Source organism: Manis pentadactyla, chromosome 17 (assembly GCF_030020395.1).
Source record: "Manis pentadactyla isolate mManPen7 chromosome 17, mManPen7.hap1, whole genome shotgun sequence".
Taxonomy (NCBI): Eukaryota; Metazoa; Chordata; class Mammalia; order Pholidota; family Manidae; genus Manis; species Manis pentadactyla.
In genome coordinates, this window is record NC_080035.1 from 58523342 (window position 1) to 58544651 (window position 21310).

Below are 21310 nucleotides of genomic sequence, written 5' to 3' on the forward strand. Positions count from 1 at the left end.
AAGGAGACACAAAAGGGAAGACCATGTGTAGACAGAGGCAGAGATTGGAGTGATGGGTCTCCAAGCCAAGGGGTGCCAAAACTGCCAGCAGCCATGAGAAGCTGGAAGAGAGGCATGGAGAGGGGGCCTGGAGGGAGAGAGGTGTCCGAACTTCTGGCCTCCAGCTGTGTGAGAATAATACATTTCTGCTGTTTTAAGTCATCAAGTTTGTGATGATTTGCCGAGGCAGCCCTAGGACGCTCATACCGAAGGTAACATAGGAAATTGGCTTATGACCTGGGGACCAGGAAGGGACTCATGGGTACATATTAGGAGGTGGTGAAAGATGTGATTAAAGGTGCAGGCAGAGGCCAGACTATGAAAAGCCTTGTAAGATGTATTCAAATTAGGTTTGGATGTGAGTTACTGACTATCCAGAGTAATAGTGGTTTAAAAGGCAGTAGTTTATTGCTTTGTCATGCGAACCACATGTTTGGAAACATGTAAGGGTAGGTGGTGGCTGCTGTGATAATCTATGCTGTCCAGGATCCAGACTCCCTCTCTAATAGTCCACATACAGCTAATAATTAGCACAACACAGGCCTTTAAAATAAAAGCGGTTTTATTATAAAAGTCTAAAAATGTGCTTTAAAGAATAGTCATAGGAATACTGCATAATGAGAAACATATCTTCATATCCAATCACATAGCAGATTTTATATTGTCCATGGAAATATTCAAAAAACATTCTTCTTTTCAGTTAAGAAGAGTCTTCAGAGCACCATTATTTGAAGGTAAGGTATTTTGCTTATCAGAGTTCATCTTTGGTCTGCAATTAAGAAGAAAAATGTTTAGAGCTATCAAGAAAACTCATATCAGCCAAGAAGACTTTGGTTAGTCTATTAATTATTTCCCCCTAAAGACAAAAGAAGGGGAAAAAGAGGCTTATCGGGAGCAGAACTATTATTTGCCCATGGGTAAAGTCACCTTGTGTTTTATCGGGCTACTGATGGGGAACCTAGACATCTAAGGGTCAGTATTATTGTAAAGGGTGTTGTACTAGCAACCGTATCAGTGAGGCTGGAGCAGACAATGAGGAAGAAATAAACAAAGCTGTCATTCTGGCCCCTAATTCCTCTAGTTGGTGCAAGACACTGACTGGGCCCCCTTCAAAGCCACTTAGACAAAGATAAAAAAATTGAAAGGGTGTAGAGAAGCCGCGTGGTTTCATAGAGGGCTGACAGAAGTATTCTGGTACCAAATCACAATTTTCATGAATGGCAAATCTCTTTTGTCAGTGGCTTAACTAATTTTATGGCCTTCCCGCACCGACAGGAGTTACACTAATGAAATGTCACTTCTGACGATTAGTTAGTGGCACATCAATACTCCAAAAAACACCCCCAAACCATCAAAACTTTGACTTAACAGCACATGCTGTTGTCACAATGGGAGTCTTCCACCAGGAGGATTCCAAGCTATCAAAAATTTAACTAGTGTGCATAATTCTTGAATATTTAATACTCAGTGAGCTTGTATGAATGGTGAATGGATTCCAACATGCCCTGGGACCAACTGTCACTTTATCCCTTTTAGATCTCCTTGAGAGGTAGATATAATAATTGCCAAATCAGCCTTCTCATCTGTGGATACAATACCACAATTTTGAGTTTGTCCATGCAGAGACATGATGTTGCTTAAACTCATGTCAAGTCAGTATAATACATGTACATTATATATACATGTATGTGATATATACATATATATCATATTTTATACAATATATGTCCCTTCAAACAAAAAACATCTATAATCAAACATCCCTCCCCTGCCACATCATGTATTTATATACAACCACACACATGATCTGATGATGAGAAATTGGTTTCAGTCTTTGCTATAATCCACCTAGGTGATTTTGAGCAAAATTCTTTGGGGCACAGCTTTGTTAATCATAGAGTGAAGGCATTTACCAGATAACTTCCAAAATCCTTTTCAAGCCTTACACATCCATATGTGAACCTGCCTTTTATAGATGAAATCTGTATGTAGTGATATCAACAGAGATTGCTTTTAAATGAAGAATCTAATACCATGAATAATATATGGCGGTTATATATTTTTTTCCTCTCTCAATTGGGATGATGAACTTTGCCAAAGTCATCTCTCAAGAACATGAAGCTGTTAGATGATATGTGTGAAAATACTTTTCAAACTTTGAACATGTTTCAAATGTTATGTGACCTGAATTCTTACATTAAAAGAGGCTCTCCGTCACTTTGCCGAGAGTTCCTAGGTCTTCTCACTTAACTGCACGCTAGCGCCCTTTCTTTTGCCTTGCTGTTCATACCTGCCTCCCTGGTCAACTCAGCTGCTTGAGCCTGAATAGCAGCTGCCTGAGTGAATGACTGAAGGAATGAATGAGGACGTGGATTCCTGTTAGCTCTGCCTCTGGCATTACCTTTCTCCTGTGGCACGTGCACGGAAAGAGGTCATCCTCCGTCTGTGCTTCTACTCTCTTCATGCCCTCTCGGATTTTGGGCTCACTCACTTGTAAATTGGCATATTCCTATACAGGCAACAATTCAAAAGCATTCTTTATGTAACAGAGTACATTTACCAAAGTAGATATGCTGGAATTTGCTAGAATATGGTCATTTTACCTCACGTGTCAAGCTGTAATATGCGAAGTCTTCCACACCCCCTGAAACACCCAAGAAGAGGACTTCTGAGAGGCAGCAGTCTTTTGGACACTGGCTGCCTTTTCCTAATGGACCTCTCCTTAGTCTACCCTTCATTTATCTGACTTGTGTGGTTTTGTGTGTGTGTGTTTTTTTTTTGAGAGGGCATCTCTCATATTTATTGATCAAATAGTTGTTAACAACAATAAAATTCTGTATAGGGGACTCAATGCACAATCAATAATCAACCCCAAGCCTAATTCTCAACCGTCTCCAATCTTCTGAAGCATAATGAACAAGTTCTTACATGGTGAACAAGTTCTTACATGGTGAACAGTGCAAGGGCAGTCATCACAGAAACTTTCGGTTTTGATCACGCATCATGAACTATAAACAATCAAGTCAGATATGATTATTCGTTTGATTTTTATACTTGATTTATATGTGAATCCCACATTTCTCCCTTATTATTATTATTATTATTATTATTTTAATAAAATGCTGAAGTGGTAGGTAGATGCAAGATAAAGGTAAAAAACATAATTTAGTGCTGTAAGAGGGCAAATGTAGATGATCAGGTCTGTGCCTATAGACTAAATATTAATCCAAGCTAGACAAGGGCAACACAACATCCACGGATGCAGAAGATTTCTCTCAGAACGGGGGGGGGAGGTTCTAAGCCTCCCCTCTGTTGATCCCCAATTTCTCACCTGATGGCCCCCCTGCGACTGTGCCTGTCTTAGGTTGTTCCTCCCTTGAGGAATCTTACCCGTCTCTGGCTAACCAGTCATCTTCCGGGGCCATACAGGGAAACGTAAAGTTGGTAAGTGAGAGAGAAGCCTTATTGTTTGAAAAGGTTAGCTTTTTACTTCTTTGCAGATTTATGCCCTGTGGCTTCTATGCCCAGCATTTGTCTTGAGGTATCTTTACCACTTGGAAGAATTACGATACTCGGTAATTTTCGATATGAGGCATGAATTCTACTAAAGGGTTGTAATTAGGAAGGAAGAAGAAAAGCTACAGAAGTAGCAGGCGGAAGAAAACATGGGAAGATTGATTATTTCTTTGACATATCTTCTTATAGAGTAACATAAGCATGTATAGATTTTAAACTACTAATTAAATTGCACATGTGTGTGTGTGTTTTTTTAAAACCACTGTCTGACTTGCAGTGAAAATAAGAGCGCACATAACCTTTCCTAGACTGGGAATTTGAGGAATTTCCGTGTCACCCACCACGGCTTGCATGCCATCAGTCGCCATCGTCAGTTATTATGTGCTTGCTCTGGGCCAAGTGCTTATGCTGTAGCATATGTGAGCTGCATGAAGGAACACTGCCCTGTGGCCCTTAAGGAATTCAGATAGCAAGTCCCTGCCCCACTCACACGTGACACTTTCCCTATCTCTTCACCATCCTAAGGAAGCTAAAAAGGGGGAGGGGCCTGTACAGACCAGTTCGTTCTGGACTGGAGCCTAAGATATGGGGCTTAATATCTGCAAATCTGAGATTTTAAAATTCTTTATTATTAGCAAATTAGTTGTTTACGATTGCATTGTTAAAAAAGAACCTTTTAAATCATCAGGTATATTTTGATTACAATCCCTAAATGCTTGGGTCCACAAAAATACTTTGCAAGAGGAGTTATGGCTCGTGGGATCAGCACAACAGGTCCAAACATACCTTGCATTGTTTAGACAAAGAAATGATGAGGCAGGAGCAAGATTGTACAAAGAGAAAACATGATTCCATGCACAGTAACTCTGCAGGATCAACAGCCACTTTCCTAACCACACAGCACAGTTTTAACATTAATACTTTCCCCTTAATGCTGTAGATTCTACAGTAGCCAATCTTTGGTTTTGTATTATTTTCATCATCATTTAATGGTCTCTGGTTTCTGACCACAGGGTATACATATATCTCCTTGTATTAATGTACTTTTAGAAATTTTTAAGTGAAATATTATTTGCTCCTAATGTGTCCAATTATAAACTGTCATCTATTTTCATAGAAAATACTGACCTGGAAAAGTTTGAAATAATAGCAGAATATGTCATCACCCATGAGATTATTCCTGGCAAATTCTTGTCCTGCTTTTGCTATCTTCTTTGCCTATTGGAACAATACCAAAAAAATTCTTTCATAAAACATATTTTTTCCCATGCAGATATATGCAAACCTGTCTTCAGAATACATGAATAGTGGGACAATAGTGGGAAAAATATCTTTGGAGGTAGTTTTATGTACTAAAGAGAATATTTAACAGAGTATGTTTATTTAAGTAAAAGGGAGGTTTTTAAGACTTCAAAGCTGGAATCAAGCCTCTCTTGGAGAGAAGGTGTACAGGAAATGATATAACAATGATTTTGTAACGCAAATGCCAGATGAAGCTTAATGTGGTACCTTAACAATTCTCAGCAGACAATTAACTTGAGGTTTACTGCATGCAATCCCTCATTTCAATCCACAGTTTTTCCTCCTGCAAAGCTGGCCATCTGAATTTTCAATTGCTCATGCATGTGTTTCATGTGTTGAGTGGACAGTTAATCCACGATGCAACACCCGCATTCACCCTGCGGAACCTGTGTGCTAGCCGTGGGGAGGTGGCTTCGCATGTGCAGGGCAGGGTCTAGATCTGAGCATCCTGAAAGGTTTTCAGGCACAAGACATTCAAGATGAACCCATGATACTGGGGTTCAAGGACGCTGATCTTACCTCTTCATCATGATCTTTTGCCCATTTAAGTTTTTCTAGGAGATCACTCAGGTTGCTCTTAACTGGAATGTAGTGTTTCCAGGGCTGCAGCTCATTGTAAAAGTGTTCATAGTAGATGGAGTCCTGCTTCAGCACAACACTGTCACCAACTAGGAGATACGGCAGGCGATACGCTGCGACAGTGCCGTCGATGTTTATTTGGTACTTATGCTGCAAATCGGCAGTAAAGAGCCTGTTATATTTCCTTTCTTCACTGTCTATTCTCTCTCTTTCCACATGTAAAGCTTCACCATCCTCACATACAAACGGGTCTTCTGCCTTGCTACTTAATAAATGTCTTATCACATGCTGACCCAGAGCTACAGGCTTATTCTCACACTCCCAAATTCTACAAAGGAGCCACAAGTCTAACATTAAAGCAACTAATAAAGAAATAAAACTGTTGTCCGAGGGCTACAACCTAAGGAAAGAGATTTTTCATGATTTTGTCATTCCTACTTTATTGCTCTGACCTGACCACTGGATAATGGCACATTCTCTGCCATGTTAACCATACCTTTTAAGCATCAGATAGTCACACACAAGTCTAAAGGCAAGATCATCTGTGAACAAAAATATTCACAGCACAATAGTCTTTAGCTGTAGCAAATTCTACAGGTAGGAATAAAGCAAAGCCATGACAGAACACCCTCTGAGGAGGGATGGCTGGTCTGAGCTCTGTTTAAAAAATACTGGCAATATGCACACTTGACAGTTAAACTCCTGGCATTCGTTAGTCTCCCTGCTGCGATGTTGCCTGGCAGAGGAAGACCTGGCTATCTACCCCAGGGACAGAACTTGCTCATCACTTGCCTTCCCACCTACAGAGAACATTTTGTCCACCTTTCTCCTCACCCTTTTTTTGAAGGGGCTCCAAAAACCATTCAGTGGTGTCGAGAACAGGGCAGTGTGCCACTGCCTGGAGAAGGGAGCTAGTAACAGGATCCCTCCCCAGGAACTACGAGCAACCCACATTCTGGACACAGAAAGCACTCCCTAATCCTCAGAATTCCCAGGCAGAGCATTTGGATGGGTTTCAAGATATTTCCCCCATTAGAAGGCCTGATAAGAGGCACCTGGTTTGTATCTTCTTCAGCCTGTTGTAATGCTGTGGCTCTCGGGAGAGGTATTTGTAAGATTAGTTATATGTATTTATTAACAAAAAAGGATTTGGAACTGAAATGTGCTTATCTTGAGGAGCAGTTAGGAAAAAAATTATAGCTCTGCCCAGGTCCCAAGCTCCCTTGATGGATAGTTAATGTCAGGTCTGAGTACTGAGTACAACCCAGGTTGCCAAACCCGTCTCCGGGGCCCTTTGCCTTGAGGTTCAGTACATTCTGGGCTCCCCTCCCCCACCCTCTGTAATTTATAGGCCTCAATTTCCCTCCTCCAAATGAAGATATTCTGAAAACTAAAAAGGATGAGCCGCCAATGATGTTATACCTTGAAGAAATCAAAAAACGAAATATGTTTCACAATGGGACCATACAGGCTCTCGTCGTGTTTAAAGAAGAAAAAATTGGTGAAGGCAGCGTCTATGAGTTCTGGGTGCTTCCTGCTGAGTTTAACCAGCTCAAGTCTCTCTTTGCGGCTGTCTCGCCCTCTCCAGACGGCGGTAGAGTTTTTGCTTTCCCAGGGAGGGCCCGTGTTGGCTTGCACAGACATCATATCCAGACTTACTCTGGAAGACAGAAAACGTGACAGGTTTTCCTCCCAAACCATCACAACCCAAAGGTTGTTGGGAAAGAACTCGCCAAGGAAAGAAAACCGAGGCTCTGGGCTGTCTGTCACCCATCTCTCACCGGCCCATGGTTTCTAGAACAGAGTCAGTCAAGTCGTAGGTAGGCATCACAATATCCTTAGAATCTGTGGAGCCACACCAGGAAAAGATTGGATGGATGTGCGAATTGGATTTCTTTTTTTCCAGAGGCCAGTCTCCCAAGTTAACAAAAAACTCCACATCTGGCATCTTCACCTAGAAACAACAACACCAAGGGCTCATTCACATTTCCTGCACTGGAGAACACTTTCCATCGGTCACTGTGTTGGGAAAGGCAGTGTCAAGCCTGCTGTCTTTCCACCCCTGCACGGTCGCATAAGAATGGGCCTGGTGCCTGGAACACATCCTTACTGAGAGAGAGGCCTCTGGGCTGCGCTGGGCTTGTCTTGCTTCCTGAAGGAATGTACTTGCAGGCATCTGTGGCCCTCAGGCAAGCCCTCAGCTTGCTGCATCTCAGGGATAGGCTGGGGAGTTCCACTGCGGCAGGAAGTGGGGTGCCTGCAGCCACACAGCTGGGGCAGGGGTCTGGGGGTAGAGTCCCCGGCCCAGGGGGACTGGCACACAGCAAAGGGCTGGATCTGTGCACGCTCCCTCCTCTGCTGTAAGTAAATGCTGCCCGGCTTGTGTGCACTGCTTGTTCTCGGCAGCCTTGAATCCTGCCCTGGTCTCTTCCCTGGGTGGCACTTCCCTGCCTTTTAACCTCGGCTGCATTCATGTTATGTTCAACCCTGCAGCACAGCCAGACCACCCAATGAGCAGTGAAAATCACTAAAAATAAATAATTTATCAAACGAAAAGCCAATTCTCCAAGCTTCAGGTAATGATAATTACCTCAATTTAAATGGTGGGTAATTTCTCAGGAAATTGTCGTATATGTGAACATACTAAATTTGCTTTCTATGATGCCCAAATTGGCCAACAAATTTGCTACAAAAGGGAAGAAATAAAGGTAATCTCTCTTCTGATATTGCCATGAGACTCTAAGCTGATCCAAAGGAGAAAGAGGATTACTGGAAAGTAATTACAATACACAGCACTTGGAACTCGTGCCTGGTTAATGAGCCAGAAGCTTCCATCTTAAAAATACACTGCACATAGTTGGTGGGATGAGGCTTTGAACTCAGGAAGCCCAGCACCAAAGCCAGCAGTAGTGACTTCCAAGCTAGACTGCCTCTACTGATTGAGTAGCACAAATGTGTTGAAAGAACCTGTTTTTTAATCTAACCATGGGAAAATGGAGTATTTGTAAAAATCAGAGATATATCTTTTTAGGTGAAAACTGTGTTGGTCAGTCTGAGAAGCATCTTGAGAAATCTGAGTACAGAAGAACATTATTTTTCCATGGATTGATACAGATGAGCAAGAAAAACTTGCTAGCACTCTGATGTCTTAGCTTAAAGGAGGCAGAATATTGATGCTACATTTAGAATGCACTTACTGTAAACACTTTGCAATCTTGAGAAGAAAGCTATTATGATTTTCCTTGAGTAATTCAGTCAAGATATGTACACAGAGTATTCAATAAATACCTGTTAAGTGATTGGTAAAAATGTTGCTATAGTCTGTTATATTAGCCATTCTATCATCACTGTCAAGTACTCCACTAGAACCCTGCTAAAATACAGTACACCAAGGAAAGGATTCAGCATCAGCAAGTCCTTGGGTTCAAAGGAGGTTTTGTACCAAGAGAATTTTAGTATAATGCATTTTCCCCAGTAAGGCATTGTTATGGGGTGAATTCTGTCTGCACAGAAGATACTGACATCCAAAACCCAGGGTCTCAGAATGACTTTATTTGGAAATAGGGTCATTACAGATGTTATTAGTTAAGATGAGGTCACACTGCAAGAGGGTGGGCCCTCCATCCAATATGACTGGTGTCCCCGCAAGAAGGGGCAGCCATGGAGACACACAGGGAGAAGCCGTGTGACTGCACTGGACAAGGACTGGAGGCATGCAGCTGCGTGCCAAGGAATGTCAAGGATGGCCGGCTACCCCCAAGGAGGAAGAGCCAGGGAAGGATTCTGCCCCATAGGTTTCAGGGGGTGCAGGGCCCTGCTGACACCCTGCTTTTGGACTTCTAGCTTCCAGAACTTCCTGCTGTTTCAAGCTGCCCAATTTATGGTAATTTGTTACAGCAGTCCTCAGAAATGAATACAGGTATCCCACATGGCATAAAATATCAGAATAGTATTACAATAGGGTTCTGGAATAGAACACCCTAATATGATTATTACTTTTATTTTGAAATATATTGTGCAGTCTGGGCTTAAGCTATAATACCTAAGAGAAAAGACATACTTACTTTTCTAGTCAAAGAAAGTAGTATGGCATCCATGAAAATTCTAAAACCTACATGTTCACCGTGAGTCTTGATATAAACCTGAAAGAGAATTGAACGTTTCTTGTATTAGTCTAAAAGTACTGGCAACCTTCACTGGGGTAAAGCTTATACCATAATTACCTTCAGAATGATTTTTAATAAAACTGTAGCTACTTTAGCTAAATAGTCAAAACAAAAAGTCACTCAGACAGACAAGCCAACCTCAGTCATGAATTATACCTTGTTATCCTTCAAGGTATAATGACACAAGCTCTGTCTTTGTCCAAATCTTTTTGGGATTTCTGCTGCAATCTTTTCTGGATCAACAGCAGGGAACTGAGCCAGATCCCTCTGGATCTGAGCGATGGTTTCTGGGCAGTTCATCTCCTGAAGCCAGGCGGTATCCTCCACAGCACAGTCACAGTTCTCGTGGTAAACTGGCCCTAATCACACACAAGTAATGAGATAGCATGGTAGTAAGTTCACTCAGCATTCCAAACATGTAGCAAATATCCTGAACATAGCTTCATGAATTTTGCCTAGTTAAAGAGTATGGACATTTTGATGGAAAAAAATATTTTGAAATAAAAACATTTTTATTACCCTGGTGCATCACTAGTAGGTCTGTTCTGATAGCTCTTCCCAGTCAAGTCTTACGGTTTTGTAGTGAGGCCTGCTTTGCACAAGTTCAAAGAAAGCCATTTTTTGCTTTCAGTGGCTACTACAGTCTATTATTCTTTATGCTTTGTATTTAAACATCACCAAACATTGGCAAAAGGATATCAGAGCATAGGTGTTTTAATAAAAGACCAATGTGATATGAGATTAATATTCCAATGGTCTTTACACAAATGGGTTCTTATAGTGTCTCTGGTCCTTTTCTCAATGGGTAAATCATCATCAATAACAAGTAAACAAAGAACCCCTACTATTTGTTTTGCTTCTTTTAAAGAAGGAAAGGCATTTCTCAAAGCAGTCCATTTCATTAACATTATAATGAATTACTTAAATATTTATAGAAATAATATAGCAGAATCTTAATTGAGATTTTATTGTCATTTCTTTCTATAATTCTCAGTTACCCACCTGACCCAGGCAGTGGTCGACAATGGAATATCTTTTTAAGGTTTAACACATTGTATGGTACCATGTGGTCCTGGTGGAATATGGGAAAAAGAAACCTAGGCACTTTTAAAAAATGTTTGCCTTTCTTGGAGGGGGGGACAGGGAAGATTGGTGTCTCTGTATGTACACTGCTTTGCCAGTGTTTTAAGGTACTGTCTCTGCTGAGAAGGAAAGATGTGACTCTAGGTCACAAAGCTGTACTGTCATCCTGTATAAGAAAACATCAGAGTATTTCTCTGGAAAAACTATGTTGGAATAAAGACAACAAACCAGTTAACTTCCCTTCTTGAAGTGGTTAACTAAATTTCAATAACGTTTATCAGTTACTTAAGTCATATCTCTCCAATTAAGAAAGTATCATCTATGACCAAATATATAGCTTGATTATTCTTGCTAAGTTGTGTCTTCCAGGAACAAATTCTCCAATAATACGTTCTTTCCTCTTCAGTCAATTATAATTTCCATTCAAATCTTGCATCTCTCTCTTATACCAGGACTGTTAACTTAGCTTTCAAGTAGGAAATGTCTTTTTCTTTAGTCCAAAATATACCACAGCAACTTGTTTTTATTGATTGACTAACACATTTTGAATTCAAATACTATTGCTTTAAAATTATGTTCCAAATTACCTTTCAAAATATATGGAGATTTGGCAACATGTTGACCTTGGAATTTAACTTCTACCTTCAGATTTTTGTAGCTTGCATACATTCTGTATCTTACTATGAAGGACCCATCCTTTCGGTCTAAAACCTGGACTCCAACTCTAGTGAACTGCTCATCTGGTGCCGAGATTTTAATCTGGAACACCTTCTCACCTGGAGAAGATGTGAAACTAGTGGGAAGAACAATGATACACAGATTATTTGAAGGAACAAACACACAAGACTATGCACTCTAGTCTGTGAACCATGCCATTTTCCTTTATGTTCTCTCCCTAACATACATACTTGCTTCTTCTTTCATATGCTTTTAGTACCAGAATGAATATGGATCAGAGATTTCAAAAAAGAAGAGAATGACAATGGCCAAGATCACATAAAAGTTTGATGATAAAATTGCCAGGGGATATGTTAAGACTACAGATCTTCTATATAAACACAGAATATACACATTCCACTTATAAAAATATTCTTACCAACTTACTGGTTATTACATGCCCATCACATCTGGAAATTTGTGATCATATGGTGCTTCTAAAAACAATGATCTTTTCAAAAATCTCAGTGACTCTTTAAATAATCAGTATTATAAGTCATGCTCAGCCATGGGCAAAAGCCACCAGGTAGTTCTTTTTTTTTTTTTTTTTTGATGAGTGCTCTTGCTGTTAAGATGGTTAAGATGGTATTTAGTTTCCCTAATTGTACTATTTATAGCCAAGTGGCAAAATTTATAACCTTTTATTTCTTTGCTTTGGAAGACTTATTCCCAGGATTTTTTTTTCCCGGCAAAACATATAGACAGCATCTACCAAATAAAAAAAAAAACAACCATTTCAGAAGTATGTGATTTCTAAAAATAAGTTTAAAGCGTTATTTTAATTGTTGAATTCAATGGAATGAAATAAAACATACATTCATACTTTGATACTTTAACTCTCAACTCTAAAGTTTCAAATAGTGTTTCATTTTTCCTTTTTGAGTTTCGAAACATGCTTACCTGCCCATGTCTACCTGAAAATAGAGGGCAGCGCCAAGAAAGACGAAAACCAACGAAGGTTCTAACAACGGGGTTTGAATTCCTTATGGCAGCATATGCTAAAAGTTGTTAGAAATCGTTACTTCCAGCGAAGAGCAAGCAGCCTTTGTCTCCCCAGTCATGTGGGAATCCTTATCAAAATAGCTGGGAGAAGAGCTGATTCGGATTATTTCTAAAGCTATAGAGAAAAACGGACTGGGACGGGTGGAGACTGTTAAAATCAGATGTGGACAGCACCCAAATATTCTGTAATTTAAACTGCTGGGGAGAAACGAGTTCTTGGGCGGATACAATTTTAAGATAGGCACGTTAAATGTTAACTGCATTCCATAATAATTTGTGAGCCATTTGCCAACTTACTTATTCCCTGATGTATCCACTGCCTGAATGTAGAAATAGCGCGCGGGAAGGACGACGGCTGCTTTTAGCCCAGGTCCCCATATTTTGCTCTTCTCCGGACTCAGTCGCCTCTCTTGGCCGGTCTCGGCAAGTGCTGGAACTGTCCCCAGAAAGAAGCAGTAAAGCAACAAAATGCTAAACATTTACAAGACGGACTCTTGAAATGATCCACGGGTAAATGAAGTGTAAGGGGCAGACGGAACCAGCGGCGGCTTGGACTGGGGCACGCTGGGCGATCGCTGCAGTAAACGCGGATCCAAAAGGTGTCTCTTGCAGAGCAGGGCAGGCGCGGGGCTGCACTTCGCCCAAGAAGATCACAACCCGAGCGCTGGCGTGTCCGCATGCAGGATGTCAGTCGTTCTGCCGAACCGGGAAAGAACCACGCTGCTCCTCTTTCTCGGGATAGTGATAAACTGGCGTTGCTTCTGCAACTGGAGCATCATTAGGGGCGAAGCCGTCTCGGGTTCCAGCCCGAGGTGCAGGGCGAGGGGATTGGCCCGCGCGACGGGCCGGGCTGAGTAAGGCCGTCTGCAAGTGGGTGGCGCGGTGGACACGCGCCCGGGCGCCAGGGTTTCCTGGGACTTGTAGTTCGCGACAGGACTAGCGGAAATCCTGCCGGGTTTTATCATCCTTCCCTCTTGTATTTACTTCGCGGTCGCCGCGTTCAGGAAACAGATAAATACTAGATGCCCAAAAGAAGGGCATGCCTGTCTGGAGGCACAGATAAGATTTAAAAAAAAATCTCACCATATCCTCCGCTCTTGCAGAGGGCAGGTAAAAACACGATAAAAGGAAGGTGTGTCAGTGATATCTGACGACCGGTCGCCGGGAGCAGCCGTCGCGGCGCTGTCCCCGCGCGCTCCGATGGGACGACAGACGATCGCCCCAGGGTCACCTGAGGCGCGTCGCGGGCCGTGCGCTGGATGCTGTGATCCGGCCCCGGTGCCGGGCTCCGCCGCGGCTGCCGCGAGTCGACCCCGCGGGACACAGGTACTCGGGACTTCGGGCAGGGACCGAGGGGGCGGCCCGCTGCTCTGCGCTCTGCGCGCGGGGCACTCGGGCCGCGGGCCGGGCCTGCGCCGCCCGCCTTCTCTAGGCGTCACCAATGCCGCCCGGGTCCGTGCCCGTGCTCCAGGGGAAAGTCGGGTAAAGAGCTGAGCAGCAGGACGGGGGAAGCGCTCAGGAGACGGGGGGAGAGTCCCTTTGGGAACAAAGCCTGATGTGGAGGCGCCCGCGCGGCTGGCGGTGGCCCGTGCCCAGCGCCCGTCCCCAAGACCCGCTCGGCAGGGCCCGGACCGGGAGCGCGCGCCGGTGGTCCCCTCGCCAGCGCGGTCACCCGGAGGCCTCACGGGCAGCTGCGGCCTCGGACCCGGAGCGCCCTCCGCTCCTCCCTCCCTTTCCCGACCTTGCCCGCAGCCCCGAACAACCAGACGGGCGAGGGGCCCCGCCAGCCAAAGCAGGCCCGGTTGGGGCCAAGGTGGGATTTTCTTTTTTGCAATTGTCCTTATTAACGCTGTCGACTCGTGCACTCTGAAGCTCGGCGGCGGCTGCCTCTTCAACGGGGACAGTGGCCGGCGCTGCCCCACCGCCCGGGGCTCTGCGGGGAGGAGGCGCTGTCCGCGCCGCATCCGCTCACTCCCCCCAGCGGCCAGCGCCGGCTTCCGGCGGAGGGGGCCCGCAGGCCTGGCTCCCGGGTGTCCGGCCTGGCGCGCGCAGGGGGCGCCGCAGGTGTCCTGCTCTCCGCCCGCGTCGCCTTGCACACGCCGGCGCAGCAGGAGCCTGGCAGCCTGCGAGCGCGCGAGCTTCGCAGAGGAGAGCGGCGGGGACTCTGCTCGTCTTCCCGCAGCGGGGCGGGACGCGGTGCGCTCGGGAGCCCGGGATCTTCCGTAGGCCCTCGGCCTGTGCCAGCGAGGTTTGACCGGGGAAGGGGCCTGGGGGCCGGGGAGCGGCCTGGGGCGGTCGGGGGGCCGAGATAAGACCTTGGGGCTTCACGCGTCAGGTCGGCCCGCGGAGCATATCCCGCGCTTAGTCGGTCACTTACCTGCGCCTGCGTCTCAGTGGACTTCTAAAGATGTTTCGTTATCCAAGCAAACTTGCTACTTGATGTACGGATTTAAAATGTAACCGGAGAAGAATGTTAAGCTAGGCGATGAATGTTGGCCTTACAAATGGAACGTTTATTTACAGAATAATTCCTTCCAGTGACTTAAAAATCTCTTCTCTTACTGGTGCCTTTAAAGCTGGCCATTTTAACACATTTTGTTTGCCCGCCATTAAACAATACTTAATGTTGCTTTGTGCCATGATTTTATGAATAAATCATTAAATCGAGCTTTAGGTCCTGCAGTCATTCTTGGTAGTAAATCTAAATAGAACTTCACTTCACTTCCCTCTATTAGGGGACTTCAGTTCTTACATGCGAGAACCAGGGAGGAATAAAGAGAGGCAGGCCCCTTGTCTAAAACTCCAGCCCTTGATTCCTATTGCCACTCCTAGTAAGCCCTCCTGGAATCTAGCCTTCTAATCCGGGGCTTACAATAATACCTAGCATGATGTAGGCATTTAAAAATAGGTTTTTGTTAATGAAACTTCTACAGATCCTGGGCCCTGGGGATACAATCGTCAGGAAAAGCAGACTTGCAGGAGGCAGGCATTTATCAAATAAACACACTGGTCTAAAGGTAGAATTGCATGCTAGTAACAAGTGTGAAAGAAATGTATCTGAGTGTGTGTGCAGGCCTAGTTTGAGGAGCAAAGAAAGCATCTCCGGAAAGTGACATTTGAAGAATGTCTGAAGGATAAATGGGAATTAGCTAAATAAAGGAGGGTGAATGGGAGGAGAGGTCACTCAGAGAATGGAAAGGTGGTCAGTGGTCAGAGATTCCAGAGAGGATGGGGGTGGTCAGGCTGAGCTCAAGATCCCTCTTGTGGCCAGGGAAGGAGCTGGCTTTTGGTTCTAATAGCAGAGGGTTTTAGGCAGGGGAGTTGTATGATCATGTATGGTTACAAGCTTTGTTTTCTATGCACAGGTCAGATTAGAAAGGTCAGCTCCTGGGTGCTGGGGAGGCTCAGCTTGGAGCAGGAACGGAATTGGGACTAGTTTATAAAATTAAGGGCAAAAGGAGATACTAGATGTGATAGGACTGTATGAGCTGCAGACTATTTAATGGAGGGACAAACTGCCGTCTGTAGCTCAGTATTTCCTAGGCTGTGAGTATAAAAAGATACAATCGTAGACATCCATTATAAACTACAACACAATTCCATAAACAGTGGTTCAAATGAGAAAGTGTTCGACCCACTCTAAGTTTATACTCTTGGTTTTTATTGATAATCAATGTAAAATACACCCTTGGGTTGGTGATCTTGCTTCTTTTGGTTCAAGTGCAACCAAAGAGGTCACTCTTGTTTAGTGAACATTGTTTAAAAACAAACCCCAAACAACAAACAAACAAAACCAGACTTGATATTTTTTATTACTCAAGCGCTGTGTGCTTTCTTGTCCTTAGCTTTTGGGATGCTCATCCCCTTTTGTGCTCGAATGAAGTAGTTTCCCCTTGCCTTTGTGTTTGATAAGAATCGTCTCCTGCGTGTGTCCCAAATGAGCATCCTTCACAACATTCCACACTACTGTGTGGGCGTCTGGTCCCACCAGTCTGAGGAAGGAAGCTTCTGTCAAAAGGGAAGCTAGAAATGGAGAGGTGAGCAGCGCCTGAACACGGCCGTCTCCTCAGCAGACCTGCCCTGCACACTCTGCTCATTGCCTCTCGCCCACCAGGCCCTGTGTTCTCTCTCGTGGCTCACCCTCCCACCACCCACGCCCACAACACCAGTGCCACACATACTGTCTGCCTCTGCCCACACACTGGCTTTTAGGGAAAGGCTTGAGGTTAAAGTTAAGTAGGAAATGCTCTGCTAGGGCCTGTGCTAAGAATCGGAGAGACCGGCTCTCCAGAAAAGCCCAGACTTTGGTCTATGTAACCTCGGGTCCTGGGTTTCTCTTTGCATCTTCCCACTGTCGCCTTCACACCAGGAGGTGAAGAAGAAGGAGAAAGCATAGAAACTTCCGGTCCTGAGAGCTACCACACCTGCTCCTAGAATTTCTTGGCCAAAAGGAAAAGAAACCAGTGGAGGTTCTGCTGTTGGTGGTAAAGCTCCTGCCAAACCTGCCCCTTTGCAAATAGCTATAAACTCTGCTCAAATTACTGAAAAATCACCACTTGAAGGTTTGAATGGAGGGAAAGCATTCCTTAAAAATAAAGAAAATGGAATCTTCTAGATGTGGCGTGCTCCTCGTGTGCAGCTCTGTGTCCTTGAATCCCATGAAGGACACGCAGTCCCTTCCCTAGTGTCTCATCGCAGGCCCTGGCTGACTGGGGCGTCTGCACTCCTTACCGCTTTCGTCATGGCTCTTCGTCGTTCAGTATTGTCTGATGGGTTTTATATAATCAGTTTCCTGAAACCTGTGAAGTTATTCTCATTTCTGATTTTTTAAGTAAGCAAATGGGCAGAGAGATTAAAAGTCAAAGTGCCCACCCAGGCTGGGGGACCTCTCTGGAGTGCTGTCCATCCCTGGGGGCCCGCGAAGTGGGCACGCTCTGCCTGCCTCTTGCATTGGGTCACCTCCTGTTCTCCCAGTAATGGTTTGACTCATCAGTGTCTTCCTTTTGTATAAATCTTCAGCTTCCTTGAATGCCCTCCTTGGCTATTTAAACTTTTCTGTTTTCTTCCCTAAAGGAATTGGTGTGTACTTGAAATTCAGTTTTTCTTGAGAATGACCAGAAGATAGGGACTCACTGTAATTGACTGTGGTGATGGATGCCCAGCTTTATAAATGAGATACGATTCACACACCATACAATTCACCTGTTTAAAGTGTACTACTCAGTGGATTTTAGTATATTCACAAAGTCGTACGTCCATCACCACAATCGGTCATAAAATACTTTCATTATTTCAAAAAGAAACCTCATCACCCCTGACCCACTCCTATCTCCTAGCCCTCAGTAACCACTAATATAATTTCTGTCCCTATGGCTTTGCCTATTCTGAATATTTCATGTAAATGGCGTCATGCATTATCTGGTCCTTTGTGACTGGCTTCATTCACTGAGCATAGTGATTTCCAGGCTTATTCATGCTGTGGCATGGGTCAGTACTGTGTTTATTTTTATTGCCCAATAATATTTCATTGTATGGATGTATTATTTCTTGCTTATCCATCAGTTGATGGACATTTGTATTTTTTCCACTTTTTGGCTATTATGAGTAATGCTGCTATGAACATTTGTGGGAATATATGTCTTCATTTCTCTTGGATATATGCTTAGGAATGGAATTGCTGGATCACATGGTAACTCTATGTAAATGTTTGAGGAAATGTTTTCCAAAGTGGCTGGGCCATTTGGCATTTTTACCAGCAGTGTGTGAGGGTTCCAACTTTTCTGCATCCTTGATCATCATTATTGTCTGGCCCTTTGATTTGAGCCTTCCTGGTGGGTGTGAGGTGGTATCTTGCTGCAGTTTTGGTTTGCATTTCCATGATGGTTTATGATGCTGAGCATCTTTTCATGTGCTCATTGCCCAGTTCAACACCATCTTTGGAGAAGTGACTATTCAGGTGGATTGCCCTTTTTTTAATTGAGTTGTCTTTTTTTGAAGTATTATTTTAAAATAATTTTTTAGTAAGACATGGTCAGTGATCATGATTCTGGGCATACGGTAGTTATAAAATAAATGTTTATTGAATGAAGGCCTATGGAACACTTGATATGTTTTTAGTGTTTTTGCAATGTCTGGTGGATTGTTGATCTTTCTTTCTCCTCCCTCTTTTCTTAGGAGCCCATTTTGCAGCTCTCAAGTTTTTGTAGAATGCTGTGAAGAATCCTCACAGCTGTTTTTCAAGTACAGAAAGTTGCAACTTCTTCCTCCTAACAGAACCCATATAGTTGCATTCAATGCCTAACATTGCAGAAGCAGAAAGGGCCAATGATTCTGGAAATGGTGAGCACAATTCTGAAAGAAAGTCTCCTGAAGAGAGTCTACAAGGTGCTGTCCAGTCCTTCTGCACACGTGCCTCGGGAGCCCCACTGGGTCCCAAAGGAGATGGTCATTATCCGTGGGGCTGTCCTGTGACCCATACTCGGGAGAAAATTTATGCCATCTGTTCAGACTATGCGTTTCTCAACCAGGCAACTTCCGTCTATAAAACTCCAAATCCAGCCCGCTCTTCTCGCCTCCCTGAGAGTACCTCCTTACCCGCTGGGAGTAATTCCTCAAGATACAGGGGCATCCCGACTAGTACTTCAGAAATCATCTACAGTGAAGAAAAGAGCTTGGAAAACTTATCCAGCAGCCTAGGCAAGCTACCTCTTGCATGGGAAATTGATAAATCTGAATTTGATGGGGTGACCACAAATTTGAAACACGTATCAGGTAAGGAAGGAGGCATGAAATTTGCATGTGAAAATAATAGGAAAACAAACAATGTATCTTGTTGAAACTCGCCTAGGTGAAACAGGTGAAGGGGATTAAGAGGTATAAATGAAGAGGTATAAATTTACAGTTATAAAATAAATAAGTCTTGGGGCTGAAAAGTACAGCATAGGAAATATAGCCAGTAGTATTGTAATAGCTTTGTATGGTGACAGATGGTAGGTACACTTAGTGTGGTGAGCATTTCATAATGTATGTAACTGTCCAGTCACTTGTGTTGTATGCCTGAAACTAATACAATATTTAAACTGTACTTGAAAAAAAAGTAAACTTGCCATTAAACATGTTTTCCTTTTATAGTACTGAAGAGGAATGTTGCTATCATGTTGTCTTTTTAATTACAAAAATAACCTTGGACATAGGATGAGGTCATAAGTGGGTTGCCACTGGAAACTTCAAACATAATTCGTGCATCTTGAGAGCTTTGTAAGATCTAAGAATGCTATAAAGTACAGATATTACAGATAAGTACACTGTGGCTTAGAAATGGTTAGTGAGGTGAGTAAAATAACATAATGCTATTTCATAGTTTTGCAGGGACATGAATTAATATATCCCAGTTAAACATCTAGCTTGCTTTTCTACTACATAATATTGTGGCTTTTTTGTTTCTTAAAATTTTTGGAGCAGCCAGCAGTCTCCAGTCCCACTGGGTAGGTTGTGTACTACACAATTTAAGAGGTTGGTATGACCTGGGGTGCAGTGCACGACTTCACAATTGCAGGGTGGTGGTCCTGTAGCAGATACTACTGTTTTTTTGCCTCTTTCTTTTGAACTCACAGTAATATGGTAATTTTATGCAGTAGGTACATTTATCCCTGCTTTATAAGTAAAGAAGTTGAGGCATAGAGGGATAAGCTGCTTGTGCAAAGTTGCACAGCTAGTAAAAAGTAGAGTTAGGATTTGTATTTTACCTCTAGGCTTCTTCTGATCATTTCGTCAAACCACCGTATATATCTTGTTCATTTGCAAAATGAACTTATTTCACAGGATGTCATATAAATTTGTAATTCTCACTGTGTCGGGGGTATTTCATCTTGTGTCTGTCTTTGTGGGTGATTGGTCTATAATTTATTTATTTTTTGCTAGTATCTTGTTCAGGTGTTGGAATTAGGGTGAGGCAGCTCTTCCAAGTCAGGCTGGGAATTGTTCTCTCCTAAATTTTGAAAGGTTTTCAGAGGGGATTAAAAATCTCTAATTAGGGAGTTGCTTAATACCCATTCCTTCTGTCAAATTTTAGTTTGTCCATTTCATCTAAGTTGTCAAGTTTGTCATCATAAAGTTATATGTAAACCTGGCCCTTTTCCCTCTAACAGTTATGGGATCTTTAATGATAAGTCCTTATCATTCCTGATGCTAGTAATATTTGTTTTTTCCTAGCTAGGGGTTTATCAGTTTTGTTCAACTTTCCAAATAGTCAGCTTTTAGCTTTGTTAATTTTCTCAATTGTTTATTTTCTCTTTTACTGATTTCTTTTTTTTATTATCTCCCTTTACTTTGGGTGTACGTTATTCTTCATTTTCTAACTTCTTGATTCAAAATTTTTCTACTATAAGTACTTAATGCTCTAAATTGCTTTTACTACTGCTTTAGCAGCAGCCCATGAATCTTGATACTTCATTTTTCTTACCATTTAATTTGAAATATTTTCTAATTTCCTTTGTGATTTCTTCTTCGATTCATGCATCATTTAAACGTATGCTGCTTAATATCCAAATATTTGGGTTTTCTTAAATATTTACTTCTAACTTAATTCCACTGTGGACAGAGGATATATGATCTCAGTCTTTCAGAATTTACTGAGACTTGATTTATGACCCGACATATGGTCTGTGTTGATGAATGGACCAAGTGCACTTGTTCAGGTGTTGGAATTAGGGTGAGGCAGAGAATGTGCATTCTGTACTTGTTGGTCAAAGTGTTTTTAGAAATATTTTTGGGACAAAGTGAAGGTGTTTTTCATATCTTCTGTGTCACTACTTAATTTTTGTCTTGTTTCATCAATTCTTGAAAATAGGGTGTTAAAAAAATCTCCAACTATGATTCTTCATTTAAGTCTGTTGCTTTTGTTTTTA

At 42.9% G+C, this 21310-nt stretch overlaps 2 protein-coding genes across 5 annotated transcripts in view; one reads left to right on the forward strand and one right to left on the reverse strand.

The window, feature by feature from the left end:
* Nucleotides 1–583: 583 nt before the first annotated feature.
* POGLUT2 (protein O-glucosyltransferase 2) lies at nucleotides 584–13159 on the reverse strand. 3 transcript variants are annotated; one of them, XM_036893897.2, is made up of 10 exons: nucleotides 12702–13159; nucleotides 11273–11478; nucleotides 9759–9961; nucleotides 9501–9578; nucleotides 7218–7390; nucleotides 6859–7096; nucleotides 5377–5586; nucleotides 4684–4773; nucleotides 2441–2548; nucleotides 584–808 (listed from the first exon to the last, which is right to left on the reverse strand). In XM_036893897.2, the coding sequence occupies exons 1-10, from the start codon at nucleotides 12881–12883 to the stop codon at nucleotides 791–793; spliced, it is 1506 nt and encodes a 501-aa protein (XP_036749792.2). In that variant the 5' UTR covers nucleotides 12884–13159; the 3' UTR covers nucleotides 584–790. The 3 variants fall into 3 exon arrangements, with proteins under 3 accessions (XP_036749792.2, XP_057350583.1, XP_036749793.1); XM_057494600.1 differs by lacking the exon at nucleotides 12702–13159 and adding an exon at nucleotides 12041–12649; XM_036893898.2 differs by lacking the exon at nucleotides 11273–11478 and having other exon boundaries at nucleotides 12702–12841.
* Nucleotides 13160–13595: 436 nt separating this feature from the next.
* The window catches only part of LOC118916724 (basic immunoglobulin-like variable motif-containing protein), a 77135-nt gene continuing 69420 nt past the window's right edge, over nucleotides 13596–21310 (forward strand). The window contains exons 1-2 of one of the 2 annotated variants that reach the window (XM_036893896.2): nucleotides 13596–13730; nucleotides 18579–19175. In XM_036893896.2, coding sequence (XP_036749791.2) covers nucleotides 18698–19175 — 478 coding nt within the window. In that variant the 5' untranslated portion in view covers nucleotides 13596–13730; nucleotides 18579–18697. Of the gene's footprint in view, nucleotides 13731–14419; nucleotides 14653–18578; nucleotides 19176–21310 lie in introns of those variants that run through there. The other variant, XM_036893895.2, reaches the window with a different exon arrangement.

Bases quoted from the DNA above. Each gene is read 5' to 3' on its own strand.
- POGLUT2 (XM_036893897.2), bottom strand. From the start codon at position 12,883: ATGTTTAGCATTTTGTTGCTTTACTGCTTCTTTCTGGGGACAGTTCCA. The intron at 9,579-9,758 runs GTATAATTCATG...ATTCTCTTTCAG, and splicing joins ATACCTTGAAGGATAACAAG to GTTTATATCAAGACTCACGG. The intron at 4,774-5,376 runs GTAAGATCAGCG...TTGTTCCAATAG, and splicing joins CAAAAGATCATGATGAAGAG to GCAAAGAAGATAGCAAAAGC.